Source organism: Balaenoptera borealis, assembly GCF_965194805.1.
Source record: "Balaenoptera borealis genome assembly, chromosome: 3".
Taxonomy (NCBI): Eukaryota; Metazoa; Chordata; class Mammalia; order Artiodactyla; family Balaenopteridae; genus Balaenoptera; species Balaenoptera borealis.
In genome coordinates this window covers 171,868,157-171,887,876 of record NC_138866.1, presented here as the reverse complement: position 1 = coordinate 171,887,876, position 19,720 = coordinate 171,868,157, and the positions used below count along the sequence as shown (strand labels likewise).

The following is a 19,720-nucleotide window of genomic DNA, read 5'->3' as shown; positions in this document are numbered from 1 at the left end:
TGGATGGACCGAGAGTTTGTCATACAGAGTGAAGTAAGTCAGAAAGAGAAAAACAAATACCGTATGTGGGCAGGACAGGAATAAAGACGCAGACGTAGAGAATGGACTTGAGGACACGGGGAGGGGGAAGGGTAAGCTGGGACGAAGTGAGAGATTGGCATGGACTTATATATACTACCAAATGTAAAACAGATAGCTAGTGGGAAGCAGCTGCATAGCACAGGGAGATCAGCTCGGTGCTTTGTGACCACCTGGAGGGGTGGGAGGGAGACGCAAGAGGGAGGAGATATGAGGATACATGTATATGTATAGCTGATTCACTTTGTTATAAAGCAGAAACATACCATTGTAAAGCAATTATACTCCAATGAAGATGTTAAAAAAATAAAAATGAAACCTTTTGCTTTCCATTGTTAAAAAAGTTAATTTAGAATCCTTTTAAAAATTGACTTTTCACCAAGTATAACAGATCTGAGAACAAAATACCTACTATAGATCCAAAATCAAATGAATAATATGAGCAAGAATCCTATTTAAGTAAATTTTAGGTGAAATATATTCACTAAAACCTTTTCTGAAATAGTAAATTTCCATTAATTTTGGTCAACATTTAAATGATAGTTTTGCCCATTTTAACATGATTGAATGTCAAAGTAGGGATGAGTACTTTTGTTACACAGATGGCACATGCTTATATCTTGCACTTCAAACTTCAGTTTTATCTAAATAATCAAAACAGAATTAACTAAAGGGCCTCAAATGCATCACAGTTTATATACCCAAGGAAGAGTCAAATAACCAAATCAAATTATAATTCATTCTGTATAGGCATAATTTTCTAACTTGAGACTAGAAGAATTATCACCTTAAATTTAGTACCACAAAAGCCACTATCACATGGGTCATGCTACCACAGCAAAGGCCAAATGATCATATATACTTTTTTTCCCTCCACCTTTAAATTAGGTTTTTAAGACCAATTTCTTAAAGAAGAGATCCACCATAGTTCGTTGACTTCTTTCTTACGACTAAAAATGTGTCTGCCCATACAAAAAAAAAAAAAGGTCAGAATCTTTCTATCTTCAGAATGAGGCAACTCTCCAGAAAGTCCACACTTCTGAGACGTACCAAGACTGAAGAAGCAGGAGGAAGAGAAGACAGCCCCCTTTACCCCATGCCCAACACTCTGACTTACTGGCCTCAGTTGTTTTGAACAGCAGATGAGACAAGGAGCGTTGAGTGTGCTTTGAATATTAGAAAGTACTATTTAGATTGGAGGTGTTGTCAGTCCTGACAGTACCACACGGAACGGGAAAGGACGAGGCAGTGTGGCGTGGTCTGCCTCAAGCTGCTGCTGCTCCCACCTTGATCTTCAATTAAATGGAAGATAGACCAGATGGGAGAGGCCAGAAGCAGCCCCAGACCAAAGGCAGGGAGCACCTCCTGGCTAGTCTGGGGAAGAAACACAGGAAGCAAAAGCAATTGCTGCTTCCTTCCTCATCCTTCCTACAGCAGGCTTTCTGACTATCCACGGAAGCACCGAGAATCAAGAATCCTGATCACATCCCCATGGTGACCCTTCAGGAAGCAGCACTACTGCTCTAGTCACTATCAGAGTCTTTGGTAACAGAAGAACAAAAGGAAAAGTTAGACATAAAAAGGGAGTGAAGTAAAGAATTATCAAGGAATAGGCAGAAAATAAAGATCTGAGGCTCATTTTTATTCTGAGGATTAGCAAAGGATAAAAAAAAAAAAAATCCACACTTCTGTTTAACATACAGCAGCAGGTTTTCCATGCCGATAAGAAACCCACATCCTAGAGGGTTGCCAGAGACACTGGGAGCACACAGCCTTTGAAGCATGCTTCAGGAGATCAATATTTATTCATTCAACAAATATTTTTTGAGCACCTACTATGAGCCAGGGCTACGTGATCTGGTGGGTTAATTCCAAGTTGTAAATTGAGATAAGGCCAAATCCCTAGAGCAAGGAAACAGCATGTCAGAAACATGCGATCCAACATGTGCTCTGAATTGCCCATGTCTAAGAAGAGAAATTAGCTCATTGAAGCTGAAGGAGAGAGAGCCATCCATTGTCATCTCCTGCCCAAATGGCAGGAAGGGGGAGAATGTACGGAACAATAAAAATGACCACTGGGCATGTCATTTATGATAGCTGTCTTTAATCAAAGTATGCTTTACATATTTGTAAAGCCCATCCTTCCAGATACAAATACATGGTATTTAGATATAGGTGATACTAACACTCAGAGGTGTTGACATTTTATTGATATTAAACACTGAGTAAAACTTTAAACTTCCTGCCAAGTAAACTTTACTTCAAGCACTGCTTTGGGAAACTTACTAATAAGCCTTGAAGAAAGCCGGTAATTCTTTGACTCCGGTCAGCTATATTTTACACTCTGTGGGATAGTATTAATCTGCGGTTCTGTCTTAGAGTACCTCACTGCAATAACTAGAGGAAAAGGAAGCAAGAACAAACCTTGGAAATGATGACCGCCATTGCCAGGTTCTCAGAATGAGCTGCCACGTAGCCAAGCATCATGATGCCCGGCAGCCTTACGTTTCCTTTGCAGGACCCCATGCAGTCGATTATGGCAGCAACTGCCCCCGTGTTCACTATCAGCTGAGAAAGCTAAGAGAAAAGAAGGAGAGCTAGATAACCATGGCCCTAAAGTGTCAGATGATCTTTAAATATTACCTTAGCATTGCCAAATTTTAAAATTTAGGACCTAAAAAACATCTGGTAAAATCTGAAACATCATTTAGTGAAATTATTATATTTATCAAAGACATGTACAAGGGTAACAATCCTGCTATTTCTAACGTACAGAATATGCTCACGTGAGGAGCCTCTCTGTGGTGCAATTTTTCTCGCACGACTCTATCCTTATCATAATGGATGTCAAAATTCCTCACCTAAACACTAAGCCTAGGGCTAGTTCATAACTAGCTAACTGCTGAAACCCCCCCATCACAATGCGTGAGTATGAATTGGATTAATCACTGAATGCTGAAAGGTGAGATCAGACTTGAAATAGTCTAGCCTCATTATCCCTCCTTTGCTAGCAATGATCTCTAGCTGACTGCACTCCAGTCTTGAAAAATCTCAACCAGATAAAGATGTTGGGTGAAATAAAGAATGAGGACTTGGGACTTCCCTGGTGGTCCAGTGGCTAAGACTCCGAGCTCCCAATGCAGGGGGCCCGGGTTCGATCCCTGGTCGGGGAACTAGATCCCACGTGCCGCAACTAAAGATCCCCCACGCCACAACGAAGATCCTGTGTGCTGCAACTAAGACCCGGCGCATCCAAATAAATAAATAAATATTAAAAAAAAAAAAGAATAAGGACTTAAAAGTTTAGTGAAATGAAACTGATTAGTGAAAATATACACAGAAAAAGACATAACTTCAGAATCTACCCAGGTTCACTTCGTCTCTATTCCTTTCCCACCTCACACCTCAGAGCAGGAACCACTGTGCAAGAGCAGCTGTTAGAGCGGTTACGCCAGGTCAGGGGGCCTGATGGTCTCTCCCAACCTGGAGGGGCACCATCTCTCACTACGCCCAGCTGACCTAGAGTGACAGGACGACAAAGGTCCATGGTCCCTACAGTCTAGAAATGGAAAGCAGAAAATGATTAAAAACTGAGACTTCAGACTCAAACTCCATTGATGTAACCCAGTGGTTCTCAACTGGGGGCACTCTTGTCCCCCTAGGAAACATTTAGTAATACGTGGGGACATTTTTGATCGTCACAACTTGGGGGAGGGGTGCTACTGGCATCTGGTGGGCAGAGGCCAGGGAAGCTGCTAAAGGTCCATCCTGCAGTGTACAGGACAGCCCCTCACAACAGAGAGCGATGTGGTCCAAAGTGTCAACAGTGCTGAGGATGAGAAACCCTCAGAACATGTGGCACCGCCCCTGAGCCCTGTGAACAAATTGATGTTTTACTTAAAAACTAAAACTAACTGCATACTGTTGTATTTTGAAGCTGTTTTTTTTTTTTCCTTGTTTTACCTCAGGTGTATGTTTTGCAATCTCTCTAATTAAAGTGGAAGCATTTTTCTTCACGTATTCATCTTTGTCCTTCAGACAGGTAAGTACAGCTGGAAAAATCTCTGCTTCAACCACCATTTCTGCTAGATCCACAGAATGTTTCGCAATCTGACTGAGAGCTGAAAGGACCTGACGCTGTTGAGCAAAATCCAAACCCAAATGTTACACAGAGTCCACTGTGGAGTTCAGACATAATTTAAACAGCTTCGTACACATTCAAATTCCTTTATAAAGAGGAAAAAACAATCACACATCCAACATAATCTAGGAGTCTCGAGGCATTCACATCCTAGTCTTCTTATACCTAAATACTCAATTTCTTAAATTCCCTAATTTCCAAGTTAAACATCTTAGTTCACACTATTGACTATTTAAATCTCTTATCAATTGAGGCTGGTCAAAGAATATGACCCTGGGATGAATACTATTTCTTAATTATGCAATACTTAAATTGTTAATTTATGATAAACACAGTAATGTAATACAGTAACAATCAAGCAGAACTAACATTTTGGGATATTGCCAATATCATTTTTAGAAACTTTGCATTGCTTAATTAACATTAACAATTTTTAAATCTTATAGAATATAACTATTAGAATATAAAAGTATAATTGGTGACTATTAACTGAAAATTAGATTTTAGAAAGCTATAAAAAAGACTAATATAAACATGGCAAATTTTACAGGAAACTTAAATATAACAGTGGGCTAGAAAATCTTTAGGTCCCTTCTAACCCTGAGATTTAATCATTACGTGATTCCTTATTTTAATTATTAGTACTAATTCTGATGCTATTTCTAGTTTTCAGCGTTGCACATACTTTTTCCCAGTCACATCTTTACTGTCTAATCCTTACAGCATAGTTTTCACATATTAAAGGACCAAATACATAATATATTCATATCTGTTTTCCATGATAATTTACTAATTATTTAAAAATGTATAATATTAGTGCACACATTTCCATCTTCTTAGATTATCGGAATCCTGGTTTGTTTGTTTCTTTATTTTTAAATACCTTCAGCTTAGCATCAGGGTTCAGGATCATCTGGGCTAAGTGAGCAATTGCTCCTGCGTCCACCACTGTCTGTGCTAACTCTGGAGAATGCTTTGCAGTATCACTGAGGGCCGAAGCAGCAATCCTTTTCAAAGCAATTTCTGGCTCTTGGATACAGAGCACTAAAAGAGGAATGGCTCCGGCGTCCACCACAGCTTGTGACAGCTCTGTGGGTCCAAGAAAAGTAATTAAGTGAGTATGGGTGACTGACCCTTGTACAAGCCACTTTTCACCCTGACAGATACAGCAAAGGGAAAAGGGGAGGGTGTACTTCACTGTCTCGACATCTGCATTTCAAATCAGGCTTCCTGGTTTCATGAACCATGTGGACCAATACTGAGCTGAAAAGAATACAGGTCAATAGATGGACCTCCATTTACATGAACACATTTGAGGTAGATTAAGCTGAAATGGCTTCCTATTCTTTTTTTTTTTTTTTTTTCAAGAGAGTAAGCAGATGTCAGCTGTTTAAGCTCTGACAATTCTGCACTTCTCAATAGGCAAGCATTTTATGCATGGTTTACAATAACAGAGAAAATTAAAGTACCAAAAATTTACCAACCACACTAATTAGGCAGTATTTTGTGCTATTTACATGAGTAAACATTAACATGAATCTTGTGCCAATAATGTCGATTTTTAAATTCCTTTCATCTTATTGTACTTTTAAAAGATTTTTAAAAAAACTTTGTACAATATTAAAAGGTGTATTTTCATTGTACATATAAAAACACTTTCAAAAATGAGAACTACAACTGAACAGGCTTTAATATATATAAATGTTAATGTAAGATAAAGAAATAAATTTATCTTAAGCATTTTACACGTCAAAAATAGTATCTTTTGTATATACATGTTGATTCACCTGTGTGCCCAAAAATAACAGCTATAAAAAATAACACATTTTAAAATTATAGAGAACAGGAGACAAGCAGGCAGACCCATATAATATACGTGTAAAAACTGTTGAAAAGCATAAAACAGTGCACAGTTACAGATTCTACTCTCACTGTACTCATGGCCTTTCTTGCTGAATCACATATACCCATTTCTATAATCTCTTCCTTTCAAATTATGCTCTCATTTTCTCAGATTTATAGCGCCTTGGCAATTTATGTCTTAATAGCCAAGCTATCAATTCAGCATATCTCTTAGTCTTTAAAGAAAATACAGTCTTTAATTTTTCAAAAGATTGGTAATATCACATTTTCGAAAAGGAAATAATGTTAGAAAATACAGGTTAGTGTCCAACACTTGTTTTCCTTCAATTATTATAATTATCTTAGAAGTCCCGATATTGCATAAACGACTCATTCATTCTTTCATTAAACAAGTATTAATGGAAGGTTATTATGTGTCAGACTCATTCAACACGGGTGCAGATGACATACTTCTACAAATTAACACTGCACTGATTAGCAAATATGTTTCAATTAAAAAACCCAAGTGTGAAATATGAACTACAACGGGAAGTTCATCTATTTATGTATTTTCACTTTTATACAGTTTCTAAGAGTAAAGAATCTGCAGTAAACAACTGTTTAAAAAACAGTTAATATGGGCTTCCCTGTGGCACAGTGGTTAAGAATCCGCCTGCCAATGCAGGGGACACGGGTTCAAGCCCTGGTCCGGGAAGATCCCACATGCCGCGGAGCAACTAAGCCCATGCGCCACAACTACTGAGCCTGCGCTCTAGAGCCTGTGCTCCGCAACAAGTGAAGCCACCAGAATGAGAAGCCCGCGCACCGCAACAAAGAGTAGCCCCCGCTCTCCACAACTAGAGAAAGCTTGTGCACAACAACGAAGACCCAATGCAGCCAAAATTAAATAAATAAATTTTTTTTAAAGTTAATAAACTATTAATAAACAGTTAATAAAACTATTAATAAAAACAAAGTGTTAATAAAAACAAAGTTCTTTTAAACAAAATTTATCATCTTTGTAATTCCCATACATTTTATTCTTTCCTTGAGTAACTGAGTACCGTATCCTCCTTTTCCTGAACTCTATAATGCTAATAATAAAGCAAACTCAGTTCTTCTGACTTGTTACCCATTCCCTCCAAAGCTGTTTTCCACTCTGTCTGGATCAGTGATGCTAAATGAGGGGAAGGCGGGGGAGGGTACCAAAGAAAGGTTTGCCTGAAGGTAATGAAGCTTCCAGGGACCTGGATGGGGTCTAGCAATTTTGTACCTGCAGTTTCATATACCTTACATCTCCAATTTATATGGTCCTACAAAACCCAGCTCTGTTCTTGGGTGGCACACATTGTAATTCATAAATGATACTGTTCTACCACTTTCATTCATATATTGGGTATAAGACAGTGTATATAAAGGTAAGAGTATAATAGGCCTAAATAATGCACACCATACTATATTACACATTCCACAGGCTATTTCATCCTGCCTCTGTCACTACTCTTTTTCCTGTGGTATATCCTTCTCCTCTTCCCTACCGTTGCTTCCTCTGGTACTTCTGTGCCAATCGCTGTTGACGTCTACCCCATAGCCTTTGTCGGTCAGGGCATGGGCTTGTGAATCAATCCTGGTGAATGGGACCTGAGCAGAAGTCAGCTAGAAGCATCTCTGAGCGGTTTTCCTCTTTAATAAACAGAAATACACAGGAGGAAACACCGCCTCTTCTTTGCTGGACATGGGCACATCTGCCTGCAAATGACATCTGGAACTCCTACAGCCATCTTGCAACTATAACAGAAGAAATTGCCAATATGCTGAGGATGGCCGAGTACAAAAATGAAAAACAGCTGGGTCCTCCAAGACACTGTTCAGCTGCATAACCAACCTTGGAACTGCCCTGACTCTGCACTTTGTGTCATGTGAAATAAAAAAATGTCCTCACTGCTTAAGCCACCTGTAGTTGATATTCTTAACTTACAGCCCCAAACATATTGATACAATTCTGTCCTCTCTCAGGCTTGGTGTATGTACTTATTTTCCTCTCTTTTCTGGTCATTGAGTGTTCATTACGTGCTTACCATGTGCTAGAAACTTGCTAGATCTTGGGGAAGCAGAATAGAGTAAAAACATTGTTCTGTTCTAGCAGACTCTGCTCAGGGTGAATATGTGAACAGACCACAGCACAGAGTGGAGCTGGGAGTCGGGTGCGTGGAGAGTTTGGGGAAACACACATGGGGTGCCGTTTCAGGCAGTGCTTCCCATCCTCCTTCCTGCTCCCCTTTTCTTCTTCTCTCTACTTTTCTACTCTAAAAAACAGCGGCAGTAACCAAAACACATACAAAAATCTGGTACACTTAAAAGTTACTCCCGGGCTTCCCTGGTGGCGCAGTGGTTGAGAATCTGCCTGCCAATGCAGGGGACACGGGTTCGAGCCCTGGTCTGGGAAGATCCCACATGCCGCGGAGCAACTGGGCCCGTGAGCCACAACTACTGAGCCTGCGCGTCTGGAGCCTGTGCTCCGCAACAAGAGAGGCCGCGACAGTGAAAGGCCCGCACACCGCGATGAAGAGTGGCCTCCGCTCGCCGCAACTAGAGAAAGCCCTCGCACAGAAACGAAGACCCAACACAGCCAAAAATAAGTAAATAAATAAATAAATAAATAAAATTGTTTTAAAAGTTCATATAAAAAAAAGTTACTCCCTATAGGAGAAATCTCAAAGAATTCATTTTTAACTCTAATTTGGAAATGAGTCTGGGTTGTTTAATTATTAAACTTAGGAAATCAAAGATTGATATGTACAGATGCTCATAAAAGGTTTGATCAAGAATAAAAAAGAGCCAATTAATTTATATTCAGTGCCTGAAAATATCTTAACCTCATTTTTTTTTCCTTAACCTAATTTTAAATTTTAAATGAATCTTCCAAAAACAAATTTTTTAAGACTACATCTTCTTTTATGCAAGAACATGTGACATAATTATATACTGTTAGGTAACCAGCAAAATTAGAAGTAGTTATGCAAAAAAAAAAAAAAAAATTCAGAGAAAGAAGGCTTTATGTTATACTAACATACTAACAAGATTTAGATGGGGTTGATGGTACTATTGGTGATATATTTTCTTCTCTATTTGACAAATTTTCTTCAATGTGATTGTTTTTAAAAAATAAAAGAAATATGAACATGTCCTTTGACCATACATATAGCTATTGCTGGGGCTAACTATACTAACATTATTATTCTAAAGAAAAATAAACACTTTAGCTTATTTCTCAATATGGAAGAAAGTTTCTTATTTTTAAAAATGGTGGGAATATATGTCTCCTTAAAACAAAATATTAGGAAAGAATGCATAATTATTCTTTGAAGAATTGCTAATATATACTAGAAATATCATCCATTTACTTTTTCACACTTTCCCTCATCTTAATTCATGCCTTTATCACAGTTAAAATATTACATTTTTTAAATGTTAAGGCTTATTCATTTTTAACAATTTTTTAGACTTCAAATTGTCAGTAGAAATATAACTATCCAATAGCACCTTCCTGATTCATAAATAATAATTAAAGCCATTGAGTGCATGCATGTAGACAACTGGTATACAGTCCTCAAATCCGATGGTCAGCTGTTTTCAGTAAAGGAATAACTAGTTCTCTTTGGCCTCCTGAATACCTCACTGCTGAGTGAAGGAATTGAAGCAGCCACCTCTACTGGACCATGACAAGCTCAGTACCACTTTAGATTTAATTTTTAAAACAAAAGGAGACACACATAAAAGGGAGGACATTTAAGATCAACAACATTCATAAAATTACTAGTATCTAAAGCTGGATGAATGGAATATTTAGGGATGACTTTATGTTGACCAGAAGGGAAGAGCACAGAAAGGAAAGTCCGTCAGCATATAATAGGCACGGCTGTAACACGTAAAACTAGATGCGTCAGGCAAAAGTGATTTTGCTTTAACAGTGCTCACAATGGCCTTAACCCCCTCCTCTTAATTGTTATGGCTAGTGGTTTGTTTAGATCAGGAGTGGTAAACACAGGGCCCAGGCAAGTAATTAAAATAAGTGAAGCCAGAAGGTGTAAGAAAAATAACTGAGTGGGAAGCACAGTAAATTGGAAAAGTATATGCACCAGCTACAAGGAGCAGCAACTACCCAGCTTCAGCCCAGCGCTGCCACATAGGAATATAGGCCAACCGTTGTCAGGTCCTTGGATTTTTCAAGAGAAGCCAGACATCTGATTTTTAATGTGAAATTGCCTGGTTTTTAAGTGTTGGGAACTTAAAAACACACTGTGTAAGACAAAATAGTGCAGGCTAAATAAAACACGTCCATCATTTTACAACCCTAGGCTTAAACCTTACACCTTCTAAAACGAGCTGTGGGGATTTTCTGGATGTAAAAAGGTGACATTCTTTCTACATTTGATTCTTGAAGACACATTCTAGAGTCATAAACGAAGAACCACTAAAGTGGTTACATAAGAAAATTCAGAGGTGAATTCCAAGAAATTGATGAAAACCTAAAAATTGGCCTGCAAAAAAAGGATGAATCTAAACATATATTATGATACTCCACTAATTTTTCTGCTCATAATGGAGATGTAAGAGGGAAGAATGTGAGCAAAATTAAGTGATCCATCATGAGAACTTATAAAAAGGACTCAAAATGAAGAGGTTCTCTGAAAGGAAAAAAAGGAAGGAAAAAAAAAATATATATATATATATTTACCATACTAATTCAAAAATAATTAGGCAAATCAAACACCTCAAAAACTCTAATTCCTTTTAACTTTATTGCTTTTTAATTTCATTTTCCAAACACTGCCTTTAACTCACTGGTTTTAAGCCCTACAAAAATTTATATTCTATTTTCTCATTAAAAATAAAATAAAGTTATGAATCTTCATTTCTTTGCATTTAGGTGGCCCTATTTATTAGTTTAAAGATAGGCTGGTTTTGCATCTGGCTGTAAAACACAACTATATCACTTCAAAACCTTTGTGAAATAAAGCGGGTTAAAAAATACATTTAAGATTTGGCTATCACTTATGATGTCAATCTTATGTTATATAATCATCCCATTCAACCAAATTTTTCATGATTTGGTGAAATTACAGTAAAAACAAATATGGAGGTGTAATCGCCAAAACTGGTTATATACTGACCATACACCAGTATGATTTTAGGAATGTCACTTTTAAAGTGGAAGAAATTTGTCTAGAAATTTGTCTAACTCAGCTGTTTACAACTGGTTTAGTTACCTACTGCTACACCAAACTTAGCTGCTTGAAACAGGAAACGTTTATAATCTTACAGTTTCTGTAGGTCAGGAATCTGGGAGCGGCTCAGCTGGATGGTTCAGGCTGTGACGTCTCACTAGGCAGCAATCAAGCCATCAGCCAGGGCTGCAGTTATCTGAGGCTTGACTGGGATACACTGGGTCTACAGGATCTTCTTCCCAGCATACCCACGGGAGTTGGAAGAAGGCATCAGTTCCTCCCCATTTCTGGGCTCTTTCATAGGCTGCTCATGATGAGACTTCCCCCAGAGTGAGTGATCCAGAGGAGAGAACCCAAGACAAAAGCCATAGTCTTTTATAATCTAACCTCAGAAGTGACATACCATCACTTCTGCTCTATTTCATTGGCGCAACGTGGGTGGAGACTACACAGGGATGTGACTAAGAAGAGGCAGGCATGGAAGCCAGCTACCAAAAAACCTTTATTCTACACCAACACATCTGAGAGAGGCAATATCCTTCTGTAGGTAGCGATGGCTCACCAGAGCTATAATTCTGAGCTGAGAAACTGATATTTCCAATCGCATGTCGGAGTGAGAAAAGGTGGCGGGAATTTGCGTATTATTATGAAAAAATCTAATGTATGATTTTTATTTATCCCTCGCTCCCACAAATGTCATTTTTCCTACCCATTATCTCCATGCCACTTCTTTCCACCCCATCTCCAGAGCCATCGGTCTAACCCTTACATATGGATTGAGTGTCTGAGAGATTAAGGGTTAACACACATACATACATATGCTTTGAAGGTTAAATAATTCTAGCTTCTTTAAAAAGTCAAGTGAGTCAAATAAGCCGTTGATCTGGAGTTAACGGGGCCTTAGTAAGAAATTACAATCAGCTGGATGGATGGCGCACTTATACAAGGCTCAAGTATAAAAAACAGCTTCAAAATACAGAAAGGAAAAGTCAAGAAGTGGAGACAAGAGAAAGAGAAGGTGGGAAAAGGGAGAGTTGGGTACGGCCTTGGAAGATCATAGGTAGCATAAGATACAAAGCCATTTTTAAAACCCCGATTTTAGCAACTTTTAGTTTTATACTTTACTCAACAGCTGAGACTAAGCTGAATTGGAAAAGGCAAAGTTACAGAGAGGGTCTGGAGTGCTCTTGTAATGAAGAAAACAATAAATTACTTGGAATTAGCTTTTTACAAAATACGCTTTTTGTATCTAGACATATTTCCATTCATTTCTACTTGCTATATATAATACTGCAACAATCATTGTAGTTTCGTTCCACCTACAATCCGCACTCTGCTGGGGGAAAAAAAAAATCCTTAGATGGAAAATGCAGATTTTATTATTCAACCTTTCGAACTTTACTGGCATCTGTTCTTTCTTCCAGCCCAGTTTTAGGCAAGTCCCTGCCTTCGAGGAGCTCAGGCTGACGGAGGAGGCTAAACAGTAAAGGGTTAGCAGTGCCCCAGTGGAATTCTCTACAAGAACACACAAAGGACAGAGGAAACAGAAACGAAACACTGGATGGCTAGAAAGTTTACAGGGTGTTTTTATACAAGTGGTCCCCGGTCAGCAGTTCTTGGGGTGACTGCCTCTGGGTGGTTAATGGAGCGACCTGTGGGCCTCCAATGTCCACTTTTATTCCTGAGGATGAGCCAGCCCAACATTGTTAATAACTGCATGATATCCCACTGAGTAAATATTCCATAATTTACTTAACCTGCCCCACCCCACCCCAGCTATTCAGGACACTTAATTGTTTTTTTTGCTTTGGGGCTTTGCCATTCTTAAGTTCAGTACAGTGAACTTCTCTGTGCATTAAGATTACATTTATTTATTAGTTATCCATTGCTACATACAAAATGACCCAAACTCAGCAGCTTAAAGCATCATTCCTTATCTCATATTTTCTGTGGGTCAGGAATCCACGAGCAGCCTAGCTGGGGGGTTCAGGCTTGGAGTTTCTCATGAAGTTGCTGTCACACTGTCTGCGGGGGCTGCAGTCGTCTGAAGGCACAACTTGGGTAGGATCTGCTTCCAAGCTCACTCATGTAGTTCTAGGAAGCTCCGGTTTCTTGCTGGTTGTCGAAGACCTTAGCTCCTCATGACATGGGCCTTTCCACAGGCTGCCTGAGTGTCCTCATGTCACAGCACCTGGCTTCCCTCAGAGCGAGTGATGAGAGAACCCCACCACAGAAGCCTCGATCCTGCAGAGCTGGTCACCTACTCTCAGAAGTGACAGACCATCACTTCTGCAGCATTCTGGTGGTGACACAGACCAATCCTGGTACGATGTGGGAGGGGACTATACAAGGGTGAGAATGCCAGGACATGGGATCTCTGAGGGGCATTTGGGAGGCTGGCTACCACGGGTCCTACATTGATACATATATACTCTAGAGGTTAGACAAACACACACATTCACACATATGTGTGTGCATGTATGTGTTTACTTAAGATAGAGGCTCAGAGGTGAAGGTCCTGAGGGGAAGAATGTTGACATTTTTTGAGGTTCTTGATATTTTTAGATTAAACCACATGAAACTGCTGTTTTTGTTAAGTCAAAACCAATCAAATATAGGTAATTTCATAAGGTCAACCTAATATGACTGCAATATTGTTTTCCAAAGGGGATTATCAGTATGTGGCCCCATCAACAATGTGCGAGTCTGGTAGTTTGGCCTCTTATAAAGTACATTTCAGCCCTTACATCAGTAAGTGATTGCTCGAAGTTGACTCATCATTTACTTCTCCTCAAATGGTAAGTTTAGTTCCACATTCCTTAACTTACTACACATATTACTGTTCAGTTATACTGATTAATAAGCATGAATATTAAGCGTGACTTTTTGAGACCACAGCATCACCACTACGTTGCCTTTTAACAACAACAAACCCCCCCCACACACACACACACAAAACACAAGAGTGCAGGCACAGGAACTCTAAGTCAGTGCTGTGAGCTGGGAATGTGAGCCACGTATAAAATTTAAAATTTTCTAGGGACTTCCCTGGTGGCGCAGTGGTTAAGAATCCACCTGCCAATGCAGTGGACACGGGTTCGAGCCCTGGTCCGGGAAGATCCCACACGCCGCGGAGCAGCTAAGCCCGTGCACCACAACTACTGAGCCTGCGCTCTAGCCCGCAAGCCGTAACTACTGAAGCCCGCATGCCCTAGAGCCTACGTGCCACAACTGCTGAGCCTGCGTACTGCAACTACTGACATATGACACAGAAAAGAATCAGGCCAGCCAGCTCTGTCTGGATTCCTTCCTTACATTATCTATTTGGTAAACAGCATGTAATCTACTCGATGTTTCTGTAGTATCAGAATGAGCCAATTCCTGCAAGCACCGCTCATCTGTGGCTGCAGCAATCTCCTCTCCTGACTGCTATTGAGCTGGAAGGGAAATTTCTCATTTGATTTAGGATATAAATGATATCCCTGGGAGAAAGAATAGTCACACATGTGGAAACCAGTCATCAGGGATTAAAAACAGAGGTATCTGGCAAGACTATCAGATACTACAAGGAGCTTAAAATGAAGAATGATGAGCTTTCATACACTTGCCTTTCTCACATTATAAAAAGGAAGACTCTTTGAAGGGTTTTGAGTAATTGCCAAGCAGTTCTGCCATAAATTGCTGTCTGACCAGAATAAATCGTTTAACCTCTCTATTTCAGTTTCCTCACCTATAATGTGTTAATGTTATATATATATATATATATATATATATAATATAATGTGTTAATAATTAAAATGTTTTAGAACACCTAATCAAACGTATTCCTCTTTGCCAGGACTGAGAACAGCCAAAGTTTATTCTGAGACAGCAAAGGTTTACAAGAGACCAAGTTTACAAGAGACAGAATTTTTAGCTAACGCTCCTAAACAAACACTGAAAACTTAAGTTTTCAGCCCAAATGTGGAAGATCATTCCTACAAAACACGTACATGGCTCCTCCTTCCTCAGGCTGCAGCCAGGCCGCTGCTCTCACCTCTGTCCCAAGTACTCTGATGACTGCCACGTGGTGCACACAAGTTCACCGGCGGCGCTCCTCCACGAAGCTGCTGTGCCACTGACGGGTGCGAGGCCAGAGCCAGGAGGCCAGGCGCAGCGAGGAAGGAGGGCCCTGAGCGCGAGGAAGCCCCTGCCTGGGCCCTACCGGTGGGAGCACCGAGGCCGCAGAGCCCACCGCCCCTCCTGCCTCGCCCCCTGTAGCTCCAAAAGCAAGACTAGTCCTTGGAAATAGTGAGAGATTTGACACCGATTAGGTAAATATGTAACCAGAGTAATTCTGCTGAGTGGGAGAATGTAGCAAGACAGAGGAAGAGGGACAACCAGTCTGAGAAGAATTCTACCTCAACCTTTATTAAGGAGCCCAGAGTAGAAAGAAGTAGCTTATTTATCTTCCGAGTAAGAGGTACATATTATCAGTTGTGTTCCGTACCTGGTGAGTCAATCGTGGAAATTTAATGAGACCATTTGCCCAGAGTTAAAACCACCACCACCACCACCATTTCTGGTGGATAGCCCCCAGTTTCCCTTGGTTATCTGTAAAATGCTTTAAAATCTATACACAGAAGTAACTTTTAGAAATTGCATTTTTCAAATAAGGAAAAGTCAGATGATGCCCATAGATTTCCCTCTTCTACTAATTGTATGCTTACTTTATTTTTGTTTCCTATGCACAAAACGTTTTTCTTTAAAGGTTCCTTTCTTATTGCCCTTAAAGGTACATTTCTTTTGCACCTCCTTTAAGGTTTATATTTATTAAACTATCTAATCAAACAACTTACCACAAATACCCAGAAGAAAACACTGAATGAATCCCTTTAATCTCAATATATTCCATTTTTAAGAGATCATCAAGAAAGAAATCAGGTTATTTGGAGGTAAATCTTCTATTTTCACTGATATTCAGGATGTGAATGATGACTTAACTGCTTACTAGATAACAATTCCCTTTCCTTCTGAGAAATCTATGCAGTAATCTCTTCTGGGAGCTTCTGGGTCCCAAGCCCCTAACTACTGTGAAATATTGAAATTACACTGGGAATTCCATGTGGGAGCCAGATTATAGCAAAAAATTGGAATAGAATCCCGAAGACAGAGCCTATTTATGAACTATAATCATTTAGCCTCAGATTCAACAAAAGGGAGGTATGGAAAGGTTACCTATGGGCACCTGCCTCAGCGTATCTGTATGGTTGTCCTCAAAGCTCTCTCGCACCGCTCTTTAAAATACTCATGTTACAATCTGTTTGCCGTAAAGTCCTCTGACATTAAAAAAAAAAAAAATTACTAAATATACTCAGGTAGTTTCCCCATGATAACCAGCTTCTAATTTAAAACATTGCTTTAGTTTTCTCAATCAACATGTGTTAAACAATAGTCCTAGGGTGAAGCTACTTGGAAAACCAAAATCCAGATATTAAAGAAATAATTTTCATATACCAATTCTGAATCATTCTAAGCATAACAATAGTTTTCTTTCTCAATTTACTTTTATATCATCTTATTATTTTGTTTCCAATAGTGTCACCATTTAAAAACCAAATTAAACATAACCATGGGACAGCCACTTCCTGTTTCTGTTTTGAGTTTCTCCTTCAAAACTCTTTCAAGGAGTACTTAATGAAACTGTATGGTACAGGGGTTGACATACGGCTTTGGAGTCAAGACAGATTTAGATTCAAATTTTGGTTCCACCATGAACATGACTTCAGGTATCCTAAGTTCCACTTTCTTCCTCTTTTTAACAGGGAGAGTAATACCTGCCCTAAGTGTATCTGTAGCCAAAATGAGAGAATATCCTAAAGCATACTGCACAGAGCCAGGCACACGGTAATTACTTGATAAACGGTAGCTATTATTTTATACATGCACACACACTGAAAAATCTGGAAAACAAATTAAAAACATCCTTAATTCTATCACCCTAGTAACACAAACATGTACGTCCTTGTAATTTACGTCCACATAAAAATTTATTTTTATATTATTATAATTGTAACACGCAATTTTGTCTTTTTTTCACATTATAATCACTTTTCCATGTTGTCATGTAGGATTCATAATTACCTTTTATTTGTTGAGTGAGATTCCATTAAGTAAACTACTATAATTTAACCACTAAATTCCTGCCAAATATTTGAGGGGTTTTGGTATTAGAAATAATACTACAATAACATTTGCATGAATGCAGCTTCTTCATTCTGTGGGATTCTTTCCTAAGGATGAATTCCCAAATCAGGCTTTCCAGAGTAACCATGAACTCTTTCATGGCTTAGATTAGTTTTGCCAAATGCCTTTGCACAAGTTTATACAATTTGTAGTGCCTCCATCAGTGGACAGATACATCTTCATGCCCTCTCAAACCTTCAGTATTAATACAGTATTCATACCTTACATTTATTGATTCTTTACCATGTACCAAGCATTGGTCTATCTCATCATCCTCACAACAAATCTCTGAAGCAGTACTTCCTCTCTTGCAGATGAGGAAGTTAAGTTTCAGAAAGTTTAAAAGCCATGTCGAAGGTTACACAGCAACTAAGTAGTAGAACTTGGACTCAAACTCAGATCCTGTCCTAAGGCCACAATGCTGTTAACCACTTGGTTTTATTTCTGCTTTACTCTTTTTTTCCCCCAAATAATAATAGGTAGGAAAAGATACTTTCACTGATGTTTTAATATGCAGTTCTTTGATTATCAGCAAAGCTTACACTTTTACATATGTTTGTTTTAAAACTGTTATTTTCTTGTTGTGCTATTTGTTCATACTGTTTAGCAACTTCTGTAAAGTGGTGGGGGCAATTTTGTTCCCTATGTATTTTTTACCGATCAGGTGTGTCAGCACAGCCTTCACACAAGAGGTCCAGGCCCCTTCTTGATGGCTTCATTGAGCTCAGTTTATGAGAAAAGGTGCTCCTCCTCTTTCTCCTCCTTCCTGACGATTATGGGCTGAATACAAATATATTCTAGCAAGTTACCACGTCCATATCTTTTCAACATTATTCACTCATACAACATGGCTCCTGGCTGGCTTGGAACACCCTACCATAAGTGAGAGTGAAGACCCAATGTCCCCTGAGGGGTGACAAACTCAAACAATTTTGTAATGGAACCAATTTACCAAGGTCCTTGAAGCTAATCAATATCTCATTCTCCCCACATCCCCCTGATTCCCCTTCTGACTTCAAATTTTTCTTTTGCTAACTAACATAAAGACTGAAATGGATAGGTTTTTTGGTGAATTTGTGATCCAAACAACTTGGCCATCATTCAAAACTTATCTCCCATAATGTATAGAAACATCATTAAGACGTCATATCTGGGACTTCCCTGGTGGCACAGTGGTTGGGAATCTGCCTGCCAATGCAGGGGACACGGGTTCGAGCCCTGGTCCGGGAAGATCCCACATGCCGCGGAGCAACTAAGCCCGTGCGCCACAACTACTGAGCCCGTGCTCTAGAGCCCGCGAGCCACAACTACTGAGCCTGCGCTCTAGAGTCCGCGAACCACAACTACTGATGCCCGCGTGCCTAGAGCCCGTGCTCTGCAACAAGAGAAGCCACCGCAATGAGAAGCCCGTGCACCACAATGAAGAGTAGCTCCCGCTCGCCACAACTACAGAAAGCCCGCACACCACAACAAAGACCCAATGCAGCCAAAAATTAAAAATAAAAAAAAAAAGACCTCTCATATCTATGGTTTACTAAGCAAAGCCAGATTTACCTAATTAATCTAAACTTTAACAATCCTATTTTATAGTAAGGCCCATTACCTGCATTATGTCTTGCAATATAGCCAAGTGCCCAGGCTGCAGCCTCTTTGACTCCAGGGTCAAAATCTTCCAAGCATATCACCAGCGTATCCAGTGCTCCACAATCCACTATCGCCTGAGCTAGCTGGGGAGAATGTTTACCAACTGCTCGTAACACAAAGGCAGCGGCTTTCTTGTAAAAACGCTACAAGGATAAATAGACAAAACTCAAAGTGAATTGAGCTAAAAGTTAAAATAGACCAAAACCAACATTAAAATGACATTGATATATTAAAAAAAAAAAAAAAGCTCAATAAGTAATAAAATAAAAAATAAAACTAAGAAAGAAAGCTCAACAGCTATGAAATATAAGAGATGAAAAACATCCTGCAATATCATTTTGATTTTTTGTTGTTTCCCCCGTTGCTTTTGTTCAGTAACTGAACTGAAAGGATTTAAGTCTTAAAATACATTTCAAATGTTTTACTCTGAAACATGCATTTGGAAATTGTATAAAATGAAATATAAACATTATATTTCCTACAAATTCATAAAATAATGAGATTTCATGTTTGTGCGTTACAGTGAAAGGTATTTGTTTGCCCTATGGGAACTCTTAGATTG

General features: G+C 39.2%; 1 protein-coding gene across 3 annotated transcripts in view; it reads right to left on the bottom strand.

Annotated features, from left to right (window-relative positions):
* Positions 1-19,720, bottom strand: part of SPAG6 (sperm associated antigen 6) — an 82,460-nt gene that overhangs the window by 41,250 nt on the left and 21,490 nt on the right. For all 3 annotated transcript variants that reach the window (XM_082385585.1, XM_082385586.1, XM_082385584.1), the window contains 4 exons: positions 19,118-19,301; positions 5,103-5,308; positions 4,042-4,215; positions 2,503-2,655 (listed from right to left, as the gene is read on the bottom strand). In XM_082385585.1, coding sequence (XP_082241711.1) covers positions 2,503-2,655; positions 4,042-4,215; positions 5,103-5,308; positions 19,118-19,301 — 717 coding nt within the window. The remainder of the gene's footprint in view (positions 1-2,502; positions 2,656-4,041; positions 4,216-5,102; positions 5,309-19,117; positions 19,302-19,720) is intronic.